Source organism: Colossoma macropomum, unplaced genomic scaffold (assembly GCF_904425465.1).
Source record: "Colossoma macropomum unplaced genomic scaffold, Colossoma_macropomum, whole genome shotgun sequence".
Classification (NCBI taxonomy): Eukaryota; Metazoa; Chordata; class Actinopteri; order Characiformes; family Serrasalmidae; genus Colossoma; species Colossoma macropomum.
Window position 1 is genome coordinate 34,080,807 of NW_023494805.1, and position 24,681 is coordinate 34,105,487.

The following is a 24,681-nucleotide window of genomic DNA, read 5'->3' on the forward strand; positions in this document are numbered from 1 at the left end:
CCTTCGTCACGAGGCCTTAATGCAGGCAGCAGGTGCATTACTGCCATCTAATGGCAATATACATTGTTTAGAGCTTTGTATTAGAATATTGTCTTGGACACAAACTGGACACTTCCATTAAGTACAACTCCTTTTTTCTACACTCATTGTCCATTTTATCAGCTCCACTTACACTTTGAAGGTCTATGATTACAGACTGTAGTCCATCTCTTTCTCTGCATACTTTGTTAGCCCCCCTTTACCCTGTTCTTCAATGGACAGGACCCCACAGAGCAGGTATTATTTGGGTGGTGGATCATTTTCAGCTTTGCAGTGATACTGACATGGTCATGGTGTGTTAGTGTGTCTTTGTTGCACTGGCACAAGTGGATCTGCTGGAGTTTTTAAACACCTCAGTGTCACTGCTGGACTGAGAATAGTTCACCAACCAAAACTATCCAGCCAACTGCGTCCTGCGACCACTGATGAAAGACTAGAGGATGACCAACATGAACTGCGCAGCAACAGATGAGCTACAGTCTCTGACTGGGTAGGTAGTCTAATAGAGTGGACAGTGAGTGGACACGGTGTTTAAAAACCCCAGCATCACTGCTGTGTCTGATCCACTTGTACCAGAGCAACACACACTAACACACCACCACTTAGTCAGTGTCACTGCAGTGCTGAGAATGATCCACCACCAAATGATACCTTCTCTGTGGTGGTCCTGTGGGGGTCGTTACCATTGTGGGACAGGGTGAAAGGAGGCTAACAAAGTATGCAGAGAAACAGACGGACTACACTCTGTAATTGTAGAACTACAATGTGCATCTATATGGTAAATGGAGCTGATAAAATGGGTAAAGAGGGTGGATACAAAATAAGCGTACTTAATTAAGTGACCAGTACGTGTAGTCCCATGGTCAAATATAGTAGTGTGGTTATTGTGGTTATTTAGCTTCCACTAAAAAACTAGTTTTACCACAGCACGTTGCTGAGATACTGTTTATTTCTTTATTTCATGACAATGAAGACAAGTAATTATAATGTTCTACTGAATTATAAAGTCACCAATTGACATAATACAAATAACAGAAAAACTGTTCGAAAGCAAAGAAAAACAAAACAAAGAAAGTAATTTTGTACCCCTGAATTTAAGAAGATTTAAGTATGAGCTGTACACCTGTTAGTAGATATACATTTTTTGAGAAATGTGTTTTACTTCAAGAAATGTGTTTTACTTAAATAAGCATTACATCAATAGATGCACAAATATGCAGTACATAAAACATACATCACCCTTTCAGACCATCAGCAAATTTCCAGACTTCCAAACATGCACACACATTGCTATTACTATGAAATTATTGCATTTTGAATCACAACAACTTGTTCACAAGCATATCTTTCTAAAAAAGGTAAAATAATCATACACAAAATATCATACACACAACACGTATTATCAAACTCAAAGGTCAGCCTGTTAGCTTTACATTTTATTGGGTGGACCATATAGCAATCATACAACTTTTACATGTAGGCCTATCATTTCATGCACTGTAAGCATTTAGTTGTTTCTTGTCTAACTGTGTGTTGTTGCCTCATTAGTTTCTGCCCTATTTGGTACATTGTTAAGAAGCAAGAACACACTGCCGAGTTTGTAGAGTTCTGGGACAAATTGTAATAAGCAGATGAGAACAAGATGTAGCAAAGTGATGGAAAGAGGAAGTGTGGAGAGAAAAGGAATTGCTCATGGTCCGTAGCATACCTCTTCATCTGTGTCAAATCAGTGCATGTGACTGCCAATGACACGGCCTCACTTGTCTTGGCTGCCAACTGCGGAAGCAGGTATTTTGATTAAAACTGCTCAGCCCCAACCAAATGCCTCAAAACGCAGTTGAGGGCCCTTCAGGGCAACGACCCGAAAACATACTGCTAAAGCAACTGCAGACTTTTTCAGGGACAAAAAGTGCAATGTTATTGATTGGCTAAGTCAGTCACCTGACCTGAACCTCATTTATCTTGCATTTCATTTACTGAAGACACGTCTGACAGCAGAAAGCTCCTCAAGGTAAGCAGGAAAATGGCTGCAATCCAGGCCTGGCAGACCATCATAAGTGAAGATACACAGTGTATGGCTCTCAGACTGACAGCGTTATTCAGTTGCAAAGTAGTAAACATGACTGCTTAAGTAAATTTGTCCCATTACTTATGAAATGGTTGGGCTGTGTAAAAAAATGCTAAATTCTCATATTCACTCAACAGAGTGAAGCTGACATTCTCCACTTTAGCTTCATAGAGTTCATTTTTAATTGTATGTACAGAGCCAAATACAACAAAGTTTAGTCACTGTCCAATTCTACATACAGAAACAAAATATTCAGATAGCACCTGCACTGATTTTAGGCCAGATCACTCACGAAGGACAGTGGTACCAAAAATGTGTGGATTCCAACTTACACTATATGGCCTAAAGTATGTGGACACCCCTCCTAATTGCAGAGTTCAGGTGTTTCAGCCAGGTGTATAGATTCAAGCACATAACCATACTGTCTCCACAGACAAACAATGGCACTAGAACCAGTTGCATTAAGGAGCTCAGTGACTTTGAACATGGCACTGTCATAAGATACCACTTTTGCCACAAGGCAGTCTGTGAAATTTCTGCCCTGCTAGATCTGCCCCGGTCAACTGTAAGTCCAATTTTTGTGTAATATATATATATCAGTTATTTGCTTAAATTTTCACAGCTGGATGGAATCCTGCCATAATCTCAACATTATTGCCCTTGCTTTGCCTCTCAGTTTGCTCTTTCTTCTGTGTATGTCTCTCTGTACCTGTCTGCTTTAGCTCTGTATCTAACTAGCACGTCTTGCTCAGGTGGTAGAACACCAAGGCCAGCGCGGGTAGTGTCTGGTAACAATCTGGAGTCGGGGTCACTCAGGTGTAAGTCATAGTACCAGAGTACTACTGTGAGGAATTGCTTTATCTCATTCAAGGCGAAGAAACGGCCTGGACACTTGCTGGCACCAGAACCAAATGGCATTAGGTAGTTCTTCAGCTGCCGCCCGTTTTTGAAGAACTGGCTCCGCCTTTCGCCTGACTCATCCAAAAAGCGGTTGTACCTGAACTCCTACAATTGGGAGAGAGACAATAAGGAATGAATCATCACTGCCATCTTCACTCATCACAGTGTCGTTAAAATATCAATGTCGTATAAAATATCAATGATGCAGAACAACTGTATCTCAGCATCTCAGATAACACTGTATCAAAAGTAATTTTAAAATCAAAGGGTTTCATCCCACCAAAATGGATAAACTGTGTAACAGCTGAAGTTTAATGAAAAACACATTTTCAAATGTGGTGATCGAATCTCACTCATCAATGATGAAAATGAAAAGAGATCACAACTTGTAGTTAGTATTGTCTAGGAATGCCAGCCGGTGCCAAGCACTCACTGGATCCCTGCCCACAGTGTCAACAGCCGGCTATGCTCCCTATATTCATGGGCTCCTCTACTGTGTGGCAAATGAGGATATCCGGTCAAAACACACCTAGGTGGAACAGAGGTTTCTTGGTACAACATGATTTCTAAGGGAAGTACCACATCAACAGCGAAAAGTTCTTTTTAATCCAGCGTTTACATTCTACATATGTGTGCATGCCGCTAAAATACTACCTGCAGTGTTTTAGAAAATACCTGCCTCTGGTTCTAACAACTCATTCTTTACATCCTCTTACTCAAAAAAACAAGACCCCACCTGATGTCAAATGTTATGGCTAGACTTTCCATAGAAAGGGGTATAGTCATGTGCTCTTGAGTTTTTTTAATTAAATGTTATTTGCATCAACCAGTTATTCAGTTTAATCTGCTTAGTGCAAAAAATGGAGGAAAAAATTAATTAAACCAACAGTTAAAAAAGAAAACAATTAGCAAACAAGAACTAGAAGTGATGGTGGAGGAAACAGCCAACAGGAAAAGCCTTAATCTATATTAACAGTTATATCTTGTGAAACACATTAGAAGTTACACTTGTTGAGGCTTGTCAGTTCTTACAATCTAAGATGAATCTGAGCCTGTCAGGAGGACAAGAAAATATTTTTTAACTATCAAGAATTCATGATTGTGAATCCTGGCCAAGAGTTATTCACTCGCTGCTTGGGTGGAGAGCAAAAACCAGCACCTTCAAAACAGAAGAGCAGGTGCCTTCCCCTAACTTTCCACAACTTTCCTCTCTTTTGAGTTCACCTTTCTTTGTTTTGGAATTTGACAGATTAATGATGACCTTGAAGCTAAATATTAAGGAGGGAGGAGGGAGTACTTGATGACTCAACACTGAATCAGGTATTAGTCACTGGGTTGACTGACGCTGAACTCTGCTGATATGTGCATGAGCATTTTGCAGTTGAGAAATCGCTGTTTAATTGTGAAGGCCTGAAACAGTTACCATGGGTTGGGGGTAGATGTCAGGGTCCAGGTGGATGAGCTGGGGGTAGAGGGCAATGTAGTCTCCTTTTCTAATGGCTGCTGTTTTCCCAGAGTCCAGTGTGAGAGTGAAGTCATTATTGGCAACACGTATCATAATAGAGGCACTGGACAGACGAAGGGCTTCCTTGATTATACTCTCTGCAACAGAAATGCGTAACAATAGTAACATTTATATCCGCTTTGGGAGTGATTTTTCCTGTGCAAAAGTCTACACACTTAGTCAGTTCACATTCTAAATTCCGGCTCAGTCCAATAGTCTGTAACACGTTTTGTTGTTTCCTTAATACTGTTAAATAATTTGAGCAAGTTTTTTTTTTTTTATACAGTATACCTCCACATCTCTGCTACAAATAAAAACAGTTTCCTGCACTTATCGTTTATAAAAAGTTGAAAATGGCAGGAGAGCAAATGTCACAACTAACCCCAAATGCGGGGTTCATTGTGGCAGATTAAGGGACAATTCAAGTCAGTAAAATATTTTGTAAATCAATATAAATCACAATTCATCCAATTTAGCCATATGTTGTCTGAACCTGTCAAATTTGCTTCTCGCACAAAATAGAAGAGCAAATATCAGCACAATAACACTAAAGATATTTTATTTACATGACATCTATAGCACATTTTTAATGAATATGTGCATAAAAACCTACTGTTTTGAATTCATATTGGGGAATATGGATTTCTCTGATTGTTTACTGTAGGAGGCTTCAGCCCCACCCTCACATACAGCATCTGCGTGGCGTGAGCGCCGCAGAAAGTCAAGTTTTTCATTTCGGCGCTCATGTTACGTGGTCAGCACTTTCACACAGGCTGCGTGTGCGAAGCGGCAGAGCGTCCCAGACGCTGCACAAAACTTAAAACAATACAAACTTAAAAACGCTCTTTTTAAATGTAATTTAATTTATGATGAAATACTAATTAAACATTCCGTGTTGCAAACAGATTTCCCGGTTCATCTACCAGACTTGAAAATTTTGCCTAATCACTAGTCAGAATGCTGTCGAGGACAAACAACTATAACCTGTACTTTCATAAATGATATTTTTATTGAGCAGAGTGACTGATGTGACCATTTATCTGTCTGGAAAAATGAATGTCTGTAGAACTGTCTCACTGTATGAAAGGCCAGTGCGTTCAAGCTGTAGCGCTCACGCTGCCCTGACGCTCACCCCACGCAGAAGCAGTATGTGTGAATAAGGTCTCGCTGTAACGCTTGCGAATTGTTTATATGCTTTAAAATGTGCTTTAAGAGAATGATTCAAAAAATAAAGTGTGAATTTCATGACTTTTACTCACAACTCAGTAACCACTAGTGATAAAAAGTTACTTTCATATATCTACTTATCATATATCAAATATCTGTCCAATTGCTATCTGTCCATCACAGTTCACATAAGATGTTGCTGTGGCGATATGAGAATATAACTAAAAGCACATCCAACTAAATGTCTATGTTAAATTTTACCCGTGTTTGTTTGTGTCTTGCTCTATTTCAACAAAATCATCTTCTATCCCTAAAATGGTAACTTTAAACATGTCATACATTAATATAAGATTTAAAAAATTGTTATTATTTATTTAGAACAAGAAGTTATTGGAGCATTTCTATTAGACCGATCTTGAAGTGTTCATGCAATGCAAAAAGCCACAGCTATGTGGAAAGAATGAAAAAAAAAAAATCAGAGGTTTTGATATGACATTATGTTGTTCCATACAAGTGTTTTACCAAAGGTTTATCATCTCAGTTGCTCGTCTTCATTTTCAGCGCCCTGAACCTCGTGCCTTGCCACTTTCGCTTTGCTCTTTTCCAGCATTATCTAGGAATGCCAGACGATGCCAAGCACTCTTTGGATCCCTGCCTACACAGTGTCAGCAGCCGGCTATGCTCACTTTGTTCATGGGCTCCTTTATTCGGTGGCAATCAAGGAAATCCATTCGAACCACATAATCAGGTGGAAGAGAAGTTCCATGGGACATCAAATGACCTCTAAAGAAAGTACCACACTGAAAGCGAAAAGTTTCTTTACATTTTGAATCCAGTGTTTACAGTCTTCATATGTGTACGTGCCGGTAAATGACTTCTTGCAATGTTTTAGAAAATCCCTGCTTGTGGTTTTAATGACTCATATTATACTTCCTCTTAGTGACGAAAAGACTCCATCTGATGTTAAACATTATGGCTAGACTTTCCACAGACACCCTAATCTTAAGGCTGAATGTTTTCATTAAGGCAGTGCTGTAATACTGAAACTGAAATTGTTCGATCTGAAAGTTACCACATCACAATTTTTTATTGTTCTTTGACATTTTGTAAAAGAAAAACACCAAACTGGTGTTAACTGAGCTACCTTCAAATGTAAACTATTTTTGGATGTTCTTCAGAAAACGTAACAATGAAAAGCGTTATAATAATTCAGGGTTTCTGTCATTTTGAAACAAAATCCTAAAACACACACTGTAGTTGAAAAAATTGATTTTATCATTGCAGAATAATTGATGGGTGTTTCATTAAAGAATCATTTTTTCAAATGGTGTAAGACTCTGGTCACCATGTATACCACAACATAATATATTTTTTCTTCATACATTAAAAAACATAGATTGATAGAAATACATTGCCGCTGTTCAAAAAAACCATGTATCTCCATTTTTTCATTTTTACTTTTCTAATCATTTAAGCACAGCAGATGTAATTTACAGTGTATGAAAAACTCATGATGAATGAACCAATAGAAATACTCCAAAATTGCTTAGAATCAAATTTCTTTACATTGACTTGCATCAAATTTAAGAAGGTTTTTGCTCTCTCTGGCAAAGTTACCTGTAAAAGTAAAGTTCCTGTAAAGATATTTGCTTTTCTTCGACAATGACAATATCAGTTTCAGTATCAACATCATTGGCTTTTGAAATCAGAACAGTTGAGCAGTTCTACCATGTTCGCATACACCAAAACTACAAACAGCAGGATTTAGCCTTTAAACCAAGTAGACTTCAAAAATGTAATACCACACTATATTGTGTTACTAAAATACTTTAAAAATACAACCCTAATTCCAAAAACACTATGTAAAATGTAAATAAATGTAAACAAAAACAGAATGCAATGATTTGCAAATCTCATAGACCCATATTCTATTCATGATAGAACACAGAACACAAATGAGATCAGAAAGTGAGACATTTTACCATTTCATCAAAAACATTAACTCGTTTAGAACTTGATGGCAGCAACGCGTTTCAAAAAAGTTTGGACAGGGCCGTGTCTACCATTGTGTAGCATCCCCTCTTCTTTTAACAACAGTCTGTAAATGTTTGGGAAGTGAGGAGACCAATTGCTGGAGTTTTAGGAAAGGAATGTTGTCCCATTCTTGTCTGATGTATGATTCTAGCTCTTCAACAGTCCTGGGTCTTCTTTGCCGGATTTTTCATTTAATGATGCGCCAAATGTTTTCTATTGGTGAAAGGTCTGGACTGCAGGCAGGCCAGTTCAGCACCTGGACTCTTCTTCTGCAAAGCCATGCTGTTGTATGTGGTTTAGCATTGTCTTGCTGAAATATGCAAGGCCTTCCCTGAAAGAGATGCTGTCTGGATGGGAGCATATGTTGTTCTAAAACCTCTGTATACTGTTCAGCATTAATAGTGCCTTTCCAGATGTGTAAGCTGCCCACGCCATAGGCAGTAATGCAACTCCATACCATCAGAGATGCAGGCTTTTGAACTGTGCGCTGATAACAAGCTAAGTGGTCCCTCTCCTCGAGTCCACAGAACTCTGCCTCTCTAAAATGCTCTTTTTATACCCAGTCATGTGAGTTAGTTGCAAATTGCTCCTCCAGTTTTTATTAGTACCACTTACTTTTCCAGCCTTTTGTTGCCCCTGTCCCAACTTTTTTGAGATGCGTTGCTGCCATTCATGAAACTTTCAACATCTGATATGTGTTCTGTGTTCTATTGTGAATAAAATATGGGTCTATGAGATTTGCAAATCATTGCATTCTGTTTTCGTTTACATTTATTTACATTTTACACAGCGTCCCAACTTTTTTGGAATTGGGGTTGTAGAATTTTAAAAGGAAATACCTTTAATAACCTATATATATTATAAAAATATGTTAATGATTAGGCGAGAGGGTGGGGACCCACAGGTCATATTTTGGGGATCCTTGCTGTATAACATTGGAAAAGCTGAATGATTTGCAGATACATAATTATTTTGCACAAATAAAAGATTGGAAACAGATTTACACTTGTACATTTTGTTAGTAAGCTGTTGGTTGATTTATCATCCCGTGAACACTGTCCAGCTTAGTCAGCTGAAGATGCTGACAATACTACTTTAAAAACTTTTTAAAAGCTGTATTTGAATGAGAGGGCTACAATCACAGATTGTCCTATTTTAATTGGCTCACTTGCAGTCCTGTAGTCCTCAGTTGTGCATGCCCATGAGAGCTATGTAGGGTGACTTATTTCTCATTTTAGTGTTAATCGGAGGGGATGGTTTTGTTTAAAGCATTTTTAGATATTCAGATATTCGGGTGTAAGATAAAATGAACTTGTTTATTAATTTAATATGTCACTGAGCTGCATTATGCTTATAATCTGAATTGTGCCATTTAAATATATTTCAACAAACAGATAATATAGACTGATAACATAATTCTAGCTCTACCTAATAAGTGACATAAGCAGCAAAAACTTCTGGGTACCATTATGGTATCTATCATTATTACTGTACCATTATGTTTTCTAAGACGCTCGAATGAGGGGAAAAAAGGCAACGGATTTGCCTCAAGAAATGTAAAAGAAAGGAGAGTAAAAGAAGACGAGGTGTAAAATCTTAAAAATAAAGGTATGTTTTTTTGCGGTGTTAACATTATGCTATTTGTTTTGGCTTGTAGTTGGATAACAAGAAGTAAAAGATCTGGGATCTGTCTAACGTAGCAAGTTGGATCGTCAGCAACACACAAACTAACCAGTTATAAATGTATATAATTTAGACAGCATGTGTTAGTTATTGTTATTAATTAGCCTCTAATTTTATAGTACATCAGCTAGCAAGATGAAGGGGCCACCAAAAAGCTAGAGGCAGCCCTGAACACTGATAACTTAATCTCAGTGGGTACAGCACATGCAGAGCCTGCACATCTGTCTCAAACACAATATCTCTTTCCCTTCAGGCTTCCACATCTGTTTCAAACACACACAATGTCTCCTGCATGTTAATGATGTCATATATATACAGGCTTCAAATTGGACAGCTGGTTATAAAGTTCAAACTAAGAAAAAGCATTACCAGCATTTAAAACTTATAATTTATTGCATTAACTAGTTATTAACTAGTTATTAATGCATTGGCTTTGATAATATTAATAGTGATCAAATATTTGTATACACTTTTATCCAGAATATTTCTATTTACCAGTATCTGTCAATCATAGGACCTACCTAGCACAGTCATGGAGTCCAGCTGCTGTTTGGAGAGGCTGATTGGCATGTCATGGTCATTCATTGGCTGGTCTAACTCCTGCAAGACCTTGTCCACTTCAGTACGAGCTGCAGCAAGAGCTTCTGGACATCTGACAGTCAGAAGACATGCAAGCACAGATGATAAACATTAAAGCAAAGGTCACTGAAAAAAAATACCCTAAATGTAGTCAAACAGCCAAGACGTGTTAGGTTATTTTGCACTGGAGCTATGAGGCTAACATAGCTAACAAGTAATGGAAGCCTATACCCACCAATTAGCACCATGCAAGCCTAAACCATCACACACTTGCCTTAAAAACAATGTCAACTTACATGGTTTAAGATGAGTGCATGATCATTTAGGGATGCTGCTTGTTGGGCTGACCTGAATAACCTAAAACTTAAGTATTCATTTGCTAAGCTGGTATTTATTTCTCTATTTAGTGTTCAGCAGCTTTGTTTTTTTTTAAATCCACAAAAGTTGTAGCATATAAACTACAATACATTCCATTATCAAAGGCCTTTAAGACAGGGCATTAAAAATGGTAACAACAGATAAATTATAGCCGGTTAAGTTGAATGCTTCATAAATTCATGCTAGTCACCTCGCCTCAGGATAAACCACACCACATTTTCACATGACCACTCAAGCTACAAAAGTAAAGATGCCTCATGAAGAAATGACATTTTCGAGTGATTTAAATAATCAGATGATAAGAAACATGCTCAGTGAAATCTGTGATAAGAATTTGATATACCACAGACGCACGACAAGCTTAATTCATCATCTCAAATATGCAAGTTTAGTGATCTTATCCAAGAACCATTTGGTAGGCTATATGACACATGTAAGTGTAGAGTAAATGAGGCACAAGCGACCGCGTGTCTAGTCCACACTGTCTGAACTCTGCCCCATAGGCACTTCAGGCAAAAACATCAGCTCTTTTTTCTTTTCTAATTTAACAGCTTTTGTAGCATGTTTATTATTTGACAGCACAAACAGCAGATCTGGTTTTTGCCATGAAATCTGAAACTACTAAGTCACTAAAATCATAGCATTTGAAAGGGCCCACATCCTAGATTTTTCTTGTTTTTTATTTTTCTTTCCCTGGGGTCCACTTTTAATGTTTGCATTGATGTATGTACCAAAAACACTAATAATTCACTTTGACATGAACCATTTTCCAAACTCTCTTTAAACTTACACTGTTTTTGTTACCGTGCCTTTAAGACTGACATATGATAAATTTACTCTTTCCTGGTTGGCTACCCTGTATTGTGCCTCACTTAAAGAGCAGTCTGGCATGAAGCACTCCCTATAACCTCAGCATGTACTCATGTAGGCTGAATAGAAGAATATGCATAAATGTGTTCATTTGTCATGACATGACAAAACCAATGAATTCAAAGTGGGCTGTTTTTGCAGCCAAGTTTCTGTATATGGACAGTATGGGGGAGTAAATGTAACAATGTTTACATACTACATCAAATGTTTTATTCCAGAAAATCCATGCAAGTGAAAATAACAAACGTGGCACCTACAAAAACACAACAGGTGGTGAGGTTGGGATGTGTTAATGGACGCAAGATGCATGTTTAGCGTCCAGTATGAAATGGAATATTGATATTTTTATCAGACGTACGACTAAGAATGTTTCAAATATTTTTGTTTTTAAGGGTGACTTTGAGAACAACTATCTGGGTCCTTGTTCAGAAATACCAGTGAGTATTCAAAGCCTGTAAAATGCTGTTCAGGCCAGCCCAACAGTTGGCACTACGCTAACCTGTGCCTAGTTTCTCAAAAGGATCTTAGCGTTAAGATCATTTTACATGGGAGACAGTGTTCAGTGTGATGCTTGTTCTACCATTTAAGAATCATCTTTGTGCTAAGACGCTTTTGGGAAACCAAGCCCTGGTGACTATTAGCTTCTGCTTCTTGTTAGCTATGCTAGCCTTTAGCTCCAGTGCAAAACTAAAGAAGCAAAGTTCAAACACCAAACATGTCTCGGCTGACTGGCTACATTTGGGTTGAGGGGGAAATTGTATAAATGTGCAAACAGTACATTTGTGACTTGCATTTTGTGGCTTTTGAATATATATGAATGCATGTAACTTTGCCACCTCAGAGTATAGTAGAGGCTCCAAAAGGCAGTTGGCAGCGTGTTGGCCTGCGATGCCCAAAGCATGCATACATGTGTGCGTGCTTTCCCCATTTCATCCAAGTGCATGCGATCAAATGCGTTCATCCTAAGCTGAATCAGATCTGAAATGCACATCCTTTGATGAAGTTCACCATGCAGCAGTTTCTCCGCTAACGCTTCCCTTGCCCGCAATGCAGGTACACATAATGTGATGGGCATGCCTGCTGCCATCAAAGGAAATGCCCGGTCAAAAGTAAAAAAATCTTGCTTTGCCTTCTTCATGCATGTATCCACAGCTCCTGCACCGCCTGCCTGAACTCCATTCTTCCTGCCAAACAGTGTGAGGTACCCAGCCTCAAACATGATTCGGCTGGTGAAACTCTGCAACCCTTCCTCCTTCCAACTCCTCTCGCTTGGCAGGCGCCGCCCTAAAACTGTCTGCAGATTATCTAGCATGGACTCTGATAGCTGCTCAAGGGGCAGGCCTTGCAGTGTTTGCGTGAAGATAGAGTGGATCTTCGCATAGCTTTCACTGTACACTGGGGTTGTGAAATCAGCATGACCAAATACCTGCAAGATATGGGATCAGTGATGGGGTTAGGATAGTAAGCCAAACTGACATTTGAAAATCATAAATAAAAAACCACTTTCCAGTTTCATTCAAAGAACCGAATAATGTGCTACACTGAAAGTTGCACTGAAGAGGCTATTTAGCACAAGGAGTGCATAACTCAGCAGCATTTTGGTTTAGGTGTGGCAGCAACAATCAAATACAGCATACGTGCACTTGCTGAACTCACGTAATTTATCTCATAAAATTCCAAAACACATGGGCGAGTGCTTGTTTGGAGTAAAAAGTCTACTGATTCCGATGTTATAAAAAAAAGTCTGCTGATTCCGAACATGATGACTTTTTGCCACATTGCTCACGCCTGCTCTCTCTAGAAGCAACATTTAAATCAGTAGAAGTATTTCCTTCTATTGTGAATAAGCACTTCCTGTGCTCACCCTGTGCTCATACAGCACCCCTGAAGTGAGAGAGAGAGAGAGAGAAAGAGAGATGGAAAAAGAGCAAGAAAGAGAAAGAGAGGTGTATATTGGACTTGATCCCATCGGTGAGGCACATATTCGGGTCAAAGCTGAGGCAGTAAGATAGAGGAGGTTGTTTAAGGTGATCATTAACTTGCAGATAAACATTCTCGAGAGCGGCACATAGAACTTTTCATTCACACTGTTTTCAAACCTGTGTCCTTACCCGATGAGAGAAGCCCATGGCAAATTCATGAAAGTCGAGGTTTCGGCCCTGACGCATCACCACAGAGAAAGAAAACGGGTCTGTGATGAAGGTCAAGTACTTCCCCGCGATCCTACATGTAAAGATGTCTCCATACTTTTGCTGAGTTGCTCGGAGGAAGCTCAGTGGGTTTTTGGCATAGTCCAGCATAACACCAAAAAACGGCAGCCATCCTTTCACTAGTCGAGGTTCTCCCTGCTGCCTGCAGATACACACATACATACATACACACAGCTTGTATTTAAAATATAAAATTAACTTCCTTCTGTTTCAATTTCCAGTTTTGTTTCACTTATCATAAAGAATGAAGATACAGTAGGGTGCAAAAGAGACCCTTCATTTATTTAATTTCCATTTATATTGCTATTATTTCCTATTATGTTTATTGTGCAGGTGGTATGTGTTTGTACCCAGAAGATTCTGTCCCACCTATTTCTTTGTCAGTCCCTATATGGGCATATCTGTCATACACCTGTCACTCGTCATGTATAGAGTGGACCTGTACATGCAGGCTGGTCTGAATGTGGGTACTTGTGTGCAAGAAATAAAGACTGATTCCTCCAGACACAAGGCCAGTATACTGATTTGTAAAGGATTCTTCATCTGGTGCCATTACCTGGATTGGACCTTTCATTACTATGCTGTAGATGAGTGGCCCATTTAAAACAAACCTGAAATCAGCATATAGCCTCTTGATTTATTGTCACACTGGATGAACAGCATTAGTTTTTTTAGTTTTAGTTTTAGTTTTGTAAACATATGGACTCATCCGGTTACCATTAAAAGAAATTGCCATCATTCAGATAAAATATGGTCCTTAGAAGAGCGTGAGAAAGCCCTAGGATATGCAATATAGAAAGATGCACATGTCCCTAGGTGACTTGGGGGGGTCTGAGTGCAAACGCTATGAGCAAGAAATAACATGCTAGAAATAACTAGAACTGACATGTTAGAGTCAGAATATAAAAAAATGCAACAACAACAACATCAGACTACTTTGCAGGAGGAAAAGTTAAAGCCAAGTCAGACTGCAGTCCCCTGTAAATCAACACCAAGTAGCCCAAAAATGGATGTCAGGGTAGTGAGTCAGAATCAGATTCTGATGACAGAAATGAACTACCTAAATTGCATTGCACTCTGCTCAATGGACAGTAACACATTTAGCCACAAGGAGAGTACGTATAAAAGACCAACATATACCCCTTAGTCCAGAACAGCTTGATAAGTAAGGATTTTAAACCCCCTTTAGGTTATGGGTACCATCCCTTTCATCAGCATGTTGCACCATAAACAATGATTATGTAACTAACATCTGTGGATGAGGTGTTAATTTTATTCCAACATATCGCTAAAAGAGAGGTACAAGAATTGCATGATGAGCCAATAACAGATGAATATTTTAGATGAGAACAGGAAAGTAATTGAGGCTTTTATGAAAGACCTTGGATCAGATTTTAGTTCCTGGTCTACAATAGCTGCGTGCAAACAGCTTGGCTATTGTTATACCAACCTGTACCTGCTTTTATGACTCAGTTCCATGAATGTTTCCTAGCACATTCCGGACTCACGGAGCAACATGATGACACTTCAGACAGAAGGCCAGTCTCCTGATTTATGGAGGGTTTGGATTCTTAAGGGATGTTTTTTCACACCTCCAAAGTTTAGTCTTTAAAGTTGGTTAAATTTTCTGTTTCTCACGATCCAAATAATCCCAAACACGTTTAAGGATGTTGGGATCTGGACTGGTGGTCAGTCCATTGTTCTGAGAACACCAGCAGCTTCTTACATTAATTTACTTTTTTATTTTCTTCTTTTTTTCTTTTTTCAGTCTCATAGCGTTGAGCTGTGTTCTCACAGTGGAAGGATAAACAGAAACATGTGGATTTTTTCATATCTGAAGCAAGAGTGGAGCTTGATTTTTTTCCTCTCTCTTGAAAAGAAAGCTTTAAGTGCTGTTTATCTGATGATGACAGTATTGGTGGTCTAGCAGGTTTTGCACAGTTGTTAGGAGCTCCATTTTCTTGATATCTGTTAATCTGTTCATTTTTTGACCTCCAGTTTTGGACACTCCTGTTTTTCCACTTACTTTATGTTGACTTTCCCATTCCCTATGCAAGTATATTATTTTATATCTAATCTCCACTGAAAAAAAAACTCCTGAAAATGAATACTCTTTCACATAATTACCATTTTGACTGGAAATCCTAAACAAAGGGTGGTCTCTGATTTTTGCACAGTACTGTAGGTGTTTGTAACACACTGCCTGAATCGACATAAACACAAACTAGATAAGCAAACGTGAATGCATGCAAATGTGCATGCTGAATAGCTTTTAAAAAGTCTGTTAAGTAAAAACACTATAAAGATTGCAATCTCGGGAAGTTGTCATATGGCTTTGATTTCTAGATGCTCGTTAGCATTGCCTGAATCTACTGCATCACCAAAACGGATTCCCTCCTGGCTTCTGTTTTAAAATACAAGTCAGATCACTTTCGTTAAGTCATGGTAAGTGTAAATGACACACCTTATGACACGGCAGACTTAAATGTGTCTCAACGAAGGAAGCTTTACTGAGTCATTTGGATATAGCTAGAGGGGAATATGTGGGAGGCAGATGTTACTGAGTATTGCTACATGTCAGCATAAGCATTCTTATTCCTGGGCCTTTGGGCATGACGTACGATTTCACTATCTAAGATTTTCTCACGAAAGTGAATCAGATCCAGATGTGTTTGGCAGCTGGAAATGAGTGAAATCCAGGAATATGTTCCCACACAGGCTTGGGAAAATTCAGCAGAAAGCCTGATGCATTCTGAGTCACTGATTAAAAACTGTATCGAAAAAAAAAAAAAAAAAAAAAAACTTAAAATGTGTGATTTATTCAGTTTCTTTGAACTTAAAGGTAAGAATGTGTATTTTATTTTGCTTTTAGCTGTGCTGAAATACACCAAGGAAAGAATCTATCTATCTACCTGTCTGTCTGTCCGTATGAATATCAGTCTGTCTATCTATCCATCTGTCTGTTGGTCTAACTAACTATCTATCTGTCTGTATATCTGTCTACCCCTCTATCTATCTATCTATCTCTCTATCTAACTATCTGTCTGTCTTTCTGCATGTCTTTCTATAGATCTATCTACCTGTCTATCTATCTACCTGTCTGTCTGACTGTATGTTCTATCTGCCTGTCTGTACATCTATTTACCTGTCTGTCTGACTGTATGTATGTCTGCCTGTCTGTCTGTCTTTCTGCCAGTCTTTCTTTTTTTCTGTCTTTCTTTCTGCATGTCTTTCTATATCTATCTACCTGTTTGTCTGACTGTATGTCTGTCTGTCTTTCTGTTTGTCTTTTTATCTATCTACCTATCTGTCTGTCTTTCTTTCTGTCTATCTATCTATCTATCTATCTATCTATCTATCTCTCTATCTATCTGTCTGTCTTTCTGCCTGTCTTTCTATCTATCTATCTATCTATCTATCTATCTATCTATCTATCTATCTAATTATATGTCTGTCTGTCTATCTAACTATCCGCCTGTCTTTCTATCTATCCTCTTGTTTCGCCAAACCAGTTAACAGTGCGCTTTCAGAATTGAGCTGAGTTCTCAAACTACCAAGGGAACAATTTCCCGTTACAAGCTCTTTATTTATTTATTTTTTTTAGAAGAGATTGCTTCATACCAGGAGGTAAAATCCTCTCGGGGAATCCCACTCTCTCCAGCTAACTCTAAAATTAAATCTCTGCTCTGAAATGCAGGCACAGGCTGGATCTACTTCTACTTTTACAGCGTTAGGTTTTTAAAGAAAGTTCTTCAGAAAGGTTCAGTTTTTTGAAGCGTTCTTATAAACTCTCGCACTGCTGTGAAATTCAGAGCCAGTCTGAGCCTTTTCTAATTGCAGGGTGTTGAACTCACCATCTCCTCGGCGCTCCGCAGACTCTCAGCAGTAAGAAAGAAACTCCAGCGGCCAGAAAGCCAGCAGCGAGCAGCCATGCAGCCATGACTACCAGTACAGACGCCCTCCGTTTACTCCGCTCTCTGTCCCACTCTGGACCTCCACTCGCCACACTTCCAGCAGTCAGCGCGAATATACCTCTTTTCTTCAGTGTTCTACAAGCCCCGCCCTCCTGCGCTACGATTGGCTCATAGCTCATGAACAGCACACCCACGGCAAAGAACGTATGATTATCCTAGAGGTTGACGCTATAAAAAGACTCCAGAAAACTGTTATGTAATGAAAAAATGAGTACATTTTAAAATGGCTTAAGTGTAAAACTCCAGCAGTGTTGCCTACTTGTCCTCACTGGGTATTTGACACACTGTACATTTTAGTCATTTAACAATGAATTTTAATCTCTCAAATCAGCTGAGTGAGGTTACTTAACATGAATATCAAGCTTAAATAACTCTGTATTGGACTTTGAGTCCTTAACTGAGAGATCTATGCTTCTCCATAAGTAATGTTAACTTGAGCTGCCTGAGCATTTAGAATCTTACTAATTTAAGTTGAACATTTCTAAACTTACTCAGCAAGTAATGTTAACTCCACAGTCCTAAGCATTTAACCAGTTAGAACTCAACACTATTCTGCTCTTTCTATCATTAAATCAGTGAGGTTAACTTAAATAAAAATGTCATCATATTGAAAGGATGCTGAATATTGCTGAAATTAAATTGTTTTAACATTTCATGTATTGAAACACACAATACACACCATTAACAGACATTTACTTAATGATCCTTAAATATCAATTGATCAAGTTATAACAAAATGTTATTGACATAATGTTAGAGTACTGACATAATGGTGTAATGTTAGAGTACTGACATAATGATGTAATGTTAGAGTACTGACATAATGGTGTAATGTTAGAGTACTGACATAATGGCATAATGTTAGAGTACTGATACAATGATGTAATGTTAGAGTACTGACATAATGGCGTAATGTTAGAGTACTGACATAATGGCGTAATGTTAGAGTACTGATACAATGATGTAATGTTAGAGTACTGACATAATGGCGTAATGTTAGAGTATTGAAATAATGATGTAATGTTAGAGTACTGATATAATGATGTAATGTTAGAGTATTGAAATAATGATGTAATGTTAGAGTACTGATATAATGATGTAATGTTAGAGTACTGATATAAAGATGTAATGTTAGAGTATTAATGTAATGTTAGAGTATTGATGTAATGTTATAGTACTGATGTAATGTTAGAGTACTGATATAATGATGTAATGTTAAAGTGTTGATGTAATGTTAGAGTATTGATGTAATGTTAGAGTATTGATGTAATGGTAGTGTATGGAAATAATTATGTCATGTTAGAGTGTTGATGTAATGATAGAGTATGGAAATAATTATGTAATGTTAGCGTATTGATGCAATGACGTAGTGTAAAAGTAGCATTGAAACCACCTCCTTGTTCTATACTCATTGTCCATTTTGTCTGCAACAGATGAGCTACATTGTTGGTGGACCAACAAGGTAGGTGTGTCTGACAGAGTGGACAGTGAGTGAACACAGTGTCTAAAAACTCCAGCAGCACTGCTTTGTCTGATCCACTCATGTCAGCACAACTCACACTTACACGCCAAAACCACGTTTGTGTCATTGCAGTGGTAAGAATGATCCACCACCCAAATAATATCTGCTCTGTGGTGGTCCTGTGGGGGTCCTGACCATTGAGGAACAGGGTGAAAGAGGGCTAACAAAGTATACAGAGAAACAAATGGACTACAGTCTGTAATTGTAGAACTACAAAGTGCTTCTGTATGGTGAGTGGAGCTGATAAAAAGGACAGTCAATGTAGATACAATCAGGTGGTTTCAACGTTGTGGCTGATTGGTGTATACACTCATATATAAGCCTGGACACAGTCCTGGAGTCTCCCAACACATAATAATGAACCTACTGTTTTTCCTGAATATACAAGTTGTTACATGTCATGAAAGCCGCTCATTTTATCTATCTATCTATCTGTCTGTCTGTCTGTTCAAAAGTTTTGAGCAGCCCTGGTCACATTGTCTGTTTTGTTGATTTTCTTAGTGAAAATAAGTTACACATCCATTTTTTTATTGTGTCAAAATTTATTACATGTCATGAAAGCGGCTCATTCTTTGATCTGTAAGGTGTAAAAAAACACATGCCATGCTCACAAAGCAGCTTACCCATTAAAAACATCAACGCGCCATAACTTTAATCAGATTCTCTATGAAACAGAGCAAAATCAGATTACCGAGGTTCAGGGATATGTTTGCCAAACAAAAACTCCCAGCCCTTCTAAAAACTATAAGTAAGAATGTTAAATGTTAAGCACTTTTACAAATCTAGACTGTATACAACCCTCTTAAGTTTATGTTGCTGGTGTTGTTGGATAATTAGCTCTCAACTCCTGTCTTAAAGAAGAAGTGAAATCAGTTTTGTTACAAAAGCTAGAATGAAGTAACTCAACCAACTGTCATCTCAACTGAAACAAATGAAAGAGCTTAAGGTTACTTGGGCCATAAATTGAGAAAACTCAGAGATGTAGAGTAATTACTCATTTCCGGTTGCTTAGGCTGTTTAAGATCAACATCAAACTTAAAGTTGTTCAAACATTGAACTTATTATGGCACTTTATTCAGTTGCTACAAGCCAATGAGGTTGCATGATTTTTAAATGAAAAATAGCTGAATAAATTTACAGTGTATTTTGACATGATCCATTTAAAAATGTTAATGCCTTGATCTGAATTCACCTGCACTCCACCAAACCTGCTCATACTGAATGGATTTCAATAGCAAGTCCAGGGCAGTCCAGGGCAAGTTAAGACAAGCAGAGACACACACACCTTACTCTAACAGAACAACATCTAAAGTAGAAAACATTAATCTACTCGCTTAAAGGCAGAAAACTAAATCACAACAATCTGGTTACAGATTACTTTCATAATCTATTTCTGTTCTACATACAGGCCTATAATATGTAAATATTTACCACTTGCACTGATGTATAAGTCTACTGCAGGTTTAATTAGTTCTGTGAACTAATTACAATGATCTGTAAAATGTATATGGTTTTCTTCTGTATTCCTTCAATTTCAACTTATTTAAATGGCAAGGAGTCACCAGCAGGTCCAGGCTTGTATTCCTCACTCCTATAATAAAAGAACAACTCAGCCAATTGACATTGCTTTTCATGTAATTACTAAACAACAAGCCTTAAGGTGTAATAAGGCTTGTAATTTAATGGGTTAATAAAGGCTATCTATCTATCTATCTATCTATCTATCTATCTATCTATCTATCTATCTATCTATCTATCTATCTATCTGTCTGTCTGTCTGTCTGTCTGTCTGTTCAAAAGTTTTAGCAGCCCTGGTCACATTGTCTGTTTTGTTGATTTTCTTAGTGAAAATAAGTTACACATCTTCTACAGTGAACACACTTGTGCACATTTTATTAAACAGTTAATGCTTTTTTGATGAAAGAAACGGTGCCCTGAAATTTAGAAAATTAGAAATTAGAAAATCAACTAGACATGTAATTTCACCAGGAGTGTTCAAAGCGTCGCACATGACTGCATGTTTACATCATATTGGCTATTTTTATTGTGATTCAAGATGACCTGCATTACTACACACTTCTATAACCTAAGAATAACTCAGCTATTTTGCGTAGTAGTTCATGTAATGAGTGAATAATAAATCTTAGTGTGTCATGAGTCCGGGATTTCAAGGGGTTAAGATGTAGTCATTCAGAATGGTCTGAAGTTCCCAGAGTCAGAATTAGTCATAGCCGGGTGATGGGAACCAGATGTGTAACGCACTTAATGTCTCAAAAAGCCATATTTAACCTTCTTACATGAAATATTAACAGATACATTGATTGATGCCCAAGACATTACTTTACGACAGTTTTGAGATCATGTTTTGGTCCAAAACCTATTTTTTATTTTCATTCTTGTAAGGCAAAATAGTTCCTGCCCCAAAACACTTGTTTTTCCCGATTCCCAGTATTTCGCCATTATCAACATTACATGTAAATTCTCAGGAAATATATTTTCACTGCCAGGACAAAACCTCCTATCTCCATTTTTGTTGTTTTTCTTTTTTTGACATCAGTTGAAATCGCCAGCTGTCTTTTTTATTGTGTCAAAATTTGAAATGCTCCAAAATGACTTGGAATAAAATGACTTTCTGAAGATAAAAGGTATTGTTCCGACTGTGATGATATGTATGTTCACTGGTTATGATGGATAGTAAACAAAATGGCTATATTTGTGTTGTAGATATCATGACCCCTGGTTCCTATCACCACCACTGTAAAAAAGTCTGAGTCATTAAGTTTCTGTGCAATGAAGAATTTTACATGAAACCACTCAGAATGACATTGTTTGCAGTTTACTGAATTAATTATGCTGACATTTTCAAAAAATGTGTGGAATTTCCCTTTGATTAGCATACATTCAACAATTGATGTTGTCTGTTTTAGCACACCTTGTGCTGAAAATGACAATAAATATGGTTTTCCCATAATAGTAGTTCAATGTGTAATGTCTTTTGCCCGCCTTCGAAACATTTTCTGACTACATTTTCTAGACCAGCGTTCTAGAAAACGCTGTTTCACTTCCCCCCTCCCACCACCCCCACATATGGTCAAGTGAAACACTCAGCTAATTTAGAGACCCTTGCTGCCAACCTGTTTCACTCAGAAATACATCACAGTATGGAAGGAAATGTCATCATTTTCAATGCACACTCATTTCAACTACACCCACGTGAATGTGTCTACTTAAGAACCCACTATATTGTTTTTAACAAATCTGTTTTGAGAGTGTTCATACAGGTTGACACACTCAAACACACAATCATTTGAGAACCTCCAATGAAAAATCATTGAATAACATCAATGAGTAACCATTCCACTATTTTTTGGATTATCAGTTATTTTGTTTTCTGTTTTATTTGGTACAACTTTTTACATTAAAAAGCCAAACTATGCTATGTTTACATTTTAGTGACATTCATTTTAAATACAGGGCATCAAACAATGTCATAGTGTGCTTATATGATTTTTACAAAGTATCACATATACTGTTTTTTGTTGCAAGGGCTCATTTATAATCCTGCTATTTCTGCACTGTAGAGTCTGATAACTTAAGTTTATTCAAACTATTAGAGGTTCCTTGATGGCAAAAATGAATTAAGTCTTGAAACTTGAAACTTTTTTAAGTTGTCTGAAATGATGCATGAGGTTGAATGTACTTAAACTTTTCAATATAACAAAAGTATACACACAAACTATACTGTTGCAGAAACTTGAGTTTTTAAGTTGAAGTGACCACTACATTCGTTAATTTATGAATTTTCACATAATTCTAATGCTGTTGTTTAGTTACAGTCAAACTGACAACTTAGCAGAGACACTAAACATATTCATGTTTGAGACACCTATAACATGTAAAGTGCATCCAAACTCATATTTAACCCATATATAATGTGTGAACATGTTGTTTGTTTAAAAACAACATCTGAAGGAAAAATAAGAGCTAATAAACAGAAATCAACTAACCTGCTAAGAAGTCTGGGTGGCTCCACTCTGTATTCTCTTATTGCTTGTGCTTTTCAGTTCTTCTCACTAAATTAAGTTCACTTGAATTTTCAAACAGGCAGTACAAACAACTTGCCTGGATTACCTGATAGCAAGTAATTGCAAGAAAGTAAAGAAAGTATAATTTGATTTTGAAAGAACAAATAGTATCAGGGCTTTCAGTATTAGTTAATATTTACAAACAATCACAGAGATTTTAAAGCTTTTTACTTTAACCCCTTAAATGGCCCAGCGGTGGGCCCAAAGTTTTATCACACACTGCTATTGCCTAAGAATAGCTCAGCAAGTTTGCATTGGAGGCCCTGTAGTTACTGAATAATAAGCCCTAGTATGTAACAAGCCTGTGATTTTAAGGGTTAAAATAATTTTCCTTAACACCGACTGTGGAAGTAAACCAAGCCGAACCCAACAGAAAGCCAGCGTTTCGTAAAACAATGGAGCCGTTTGTGGTTAAACTGCTTTAGACATTTCCTACTGCCATAACTCAGTTACAAACTAACGGCTACTGCGAAACGCTTCACACATTTCTACAAACTCTCTTAAACCAGTTCACCTCTCTCTTTCTCACACTGTGCTGTAAATACACTGGTAACTGAGGGAAATGTGGGGTGAATTGTTTAATTCTGAACATCTGTAAACATTTCAACTAAAAAATGGGACACTAGATGGAGACAGAGCTCTGGACAATGTGAAGGAAAACGTCCTGAGCCTTGCTCTGTTGCCTTCAGAATTCACTGCATTTTTTCAATATTAGGAATAACTGAGTTTGAATTAATCCAAGAGACTGAGCTTTTTATGCAATGAATTACTTTATAGTATCTGCAATGAAATCAAGTGGTGGATTTCAGCTACTTAACCACAATGCAAGCCTTCAAACGTGGTGCAAATTAGATGAAAAGCAGACTTTCCGAAAAGGATAATGTATAAAATATGACATTATATATGACTTCAGTCACATCAACCCTAATCTTACATGCCTATTTCAAGTATGCAGATGCCCACTAAAATCTTTGATTAACTGGACCGAGCGTGATAAACTGAAATTCTGCAGTACAGTGGGCACACCAGATTCATTCTCATCACAAAATTTTTATGAACAGCTATTTGCTCAGCAAGATTTGGTCACTGCTTTTTAATTGTAGGGAATTCTGGATTAACATAATTTTAAAATAATTTCATTCATGTATCTGCAACAAACCGGTTTACATTAGTGAAAACAGCCATGGTTCCAAACTGTTGGATGCTGGTGTATTAATTAATAACCACCGTGCATTCTCTTCACAGACGACACAATGATGCTTGACAAAAGAGGAGTTCAATAAATGCAGCAGCATGTTCCATCTCTTACAGCAGATGTAGATGAAAAGAAAAAGAACACACAGCTCCACAATGAACTGGGGGGAAACAATGGGACTGTATTTCTCAAAAGCATCTTAATACAAAGATGATTTTTAAATGGTAGAGCAAGCATCATGGTGAACACTCTCTCTACCAGTTAAGAAGATCTTAACACTAAGATGCTTTTGGGAAAGTAAAGACGCCATCCTTCTGATACAGACAGTGCAGTTTTTATTTGAAGACGTTAATGAAGCGGGAGGTTCCCTGATGATTATTGAAACATCTTACATTCAAAATAAGAAAAATATGAAGTATGTATATCATCATCTTTTCACATAATTTCAAAATAAAGTTTTCTAAATGGTTCTT

General features: G+C 37.6%; 1 protein-coding gene across 1 annotated transcript; it reads right to left on the minus strand.

The window, feature by feature from the left end:
- Positions 1-970: 970 nt before the first annotated feature.
- Positions 971-17,463, minus strand: LOC118825453 (cytochrome P450 7A1). The gene is made up of 6 exons (XM_036596044.1): positions 17,287-17,463; positions 13,334-13,574; positions 12,059-12,648; positions 9,917-10,047; positions 4,431-4,609; positions 971-3,112 (listed from the first exon to the last, which is right to left on the minus strand). The coding sequence occupies exons 1-6, from the start codon at positions 17,370-17,372 to the stop codon at positions 2,780-2,782; spliced, it is 1,560 nt and encodes a 519-aa protein (XP_036451937.1). The 5' UTR covers positions 17,373-17,463; the 3' UTR covers positions 971-2,779.
- Positions 17,464-24,681: the final 7,218 nt, after the last annotated feature.

What these genes read in the sequence shown, in the direction of transcription:
- LOC118825453 (XM_036596044.1), bottom strand. Translation starts at nt 17,372, where the DNA reads ATGGCTGCATGGCTGCTCGCTGCTGGCTTTCTGGCCGCTGGAGTTTCT. An exon ending in CCATGGGCTTCTCTCATCGG is followed by an intron (nt 12,649 to 13,333) that starts GTAAGGACACAG and finishes CATATCTTGCAG; the next exon opens with GTATTTGGTCATGCTGATTT. An exon ending in AGCCTCTACTATACTCTGAG is followed by an intron (nt 10,048 to 12,058) that starts GTGGCAAAGTTA and finishes TCTGACTGTCAG; the next exon opens with ATGTCCAGAAGCTCTTGCTG.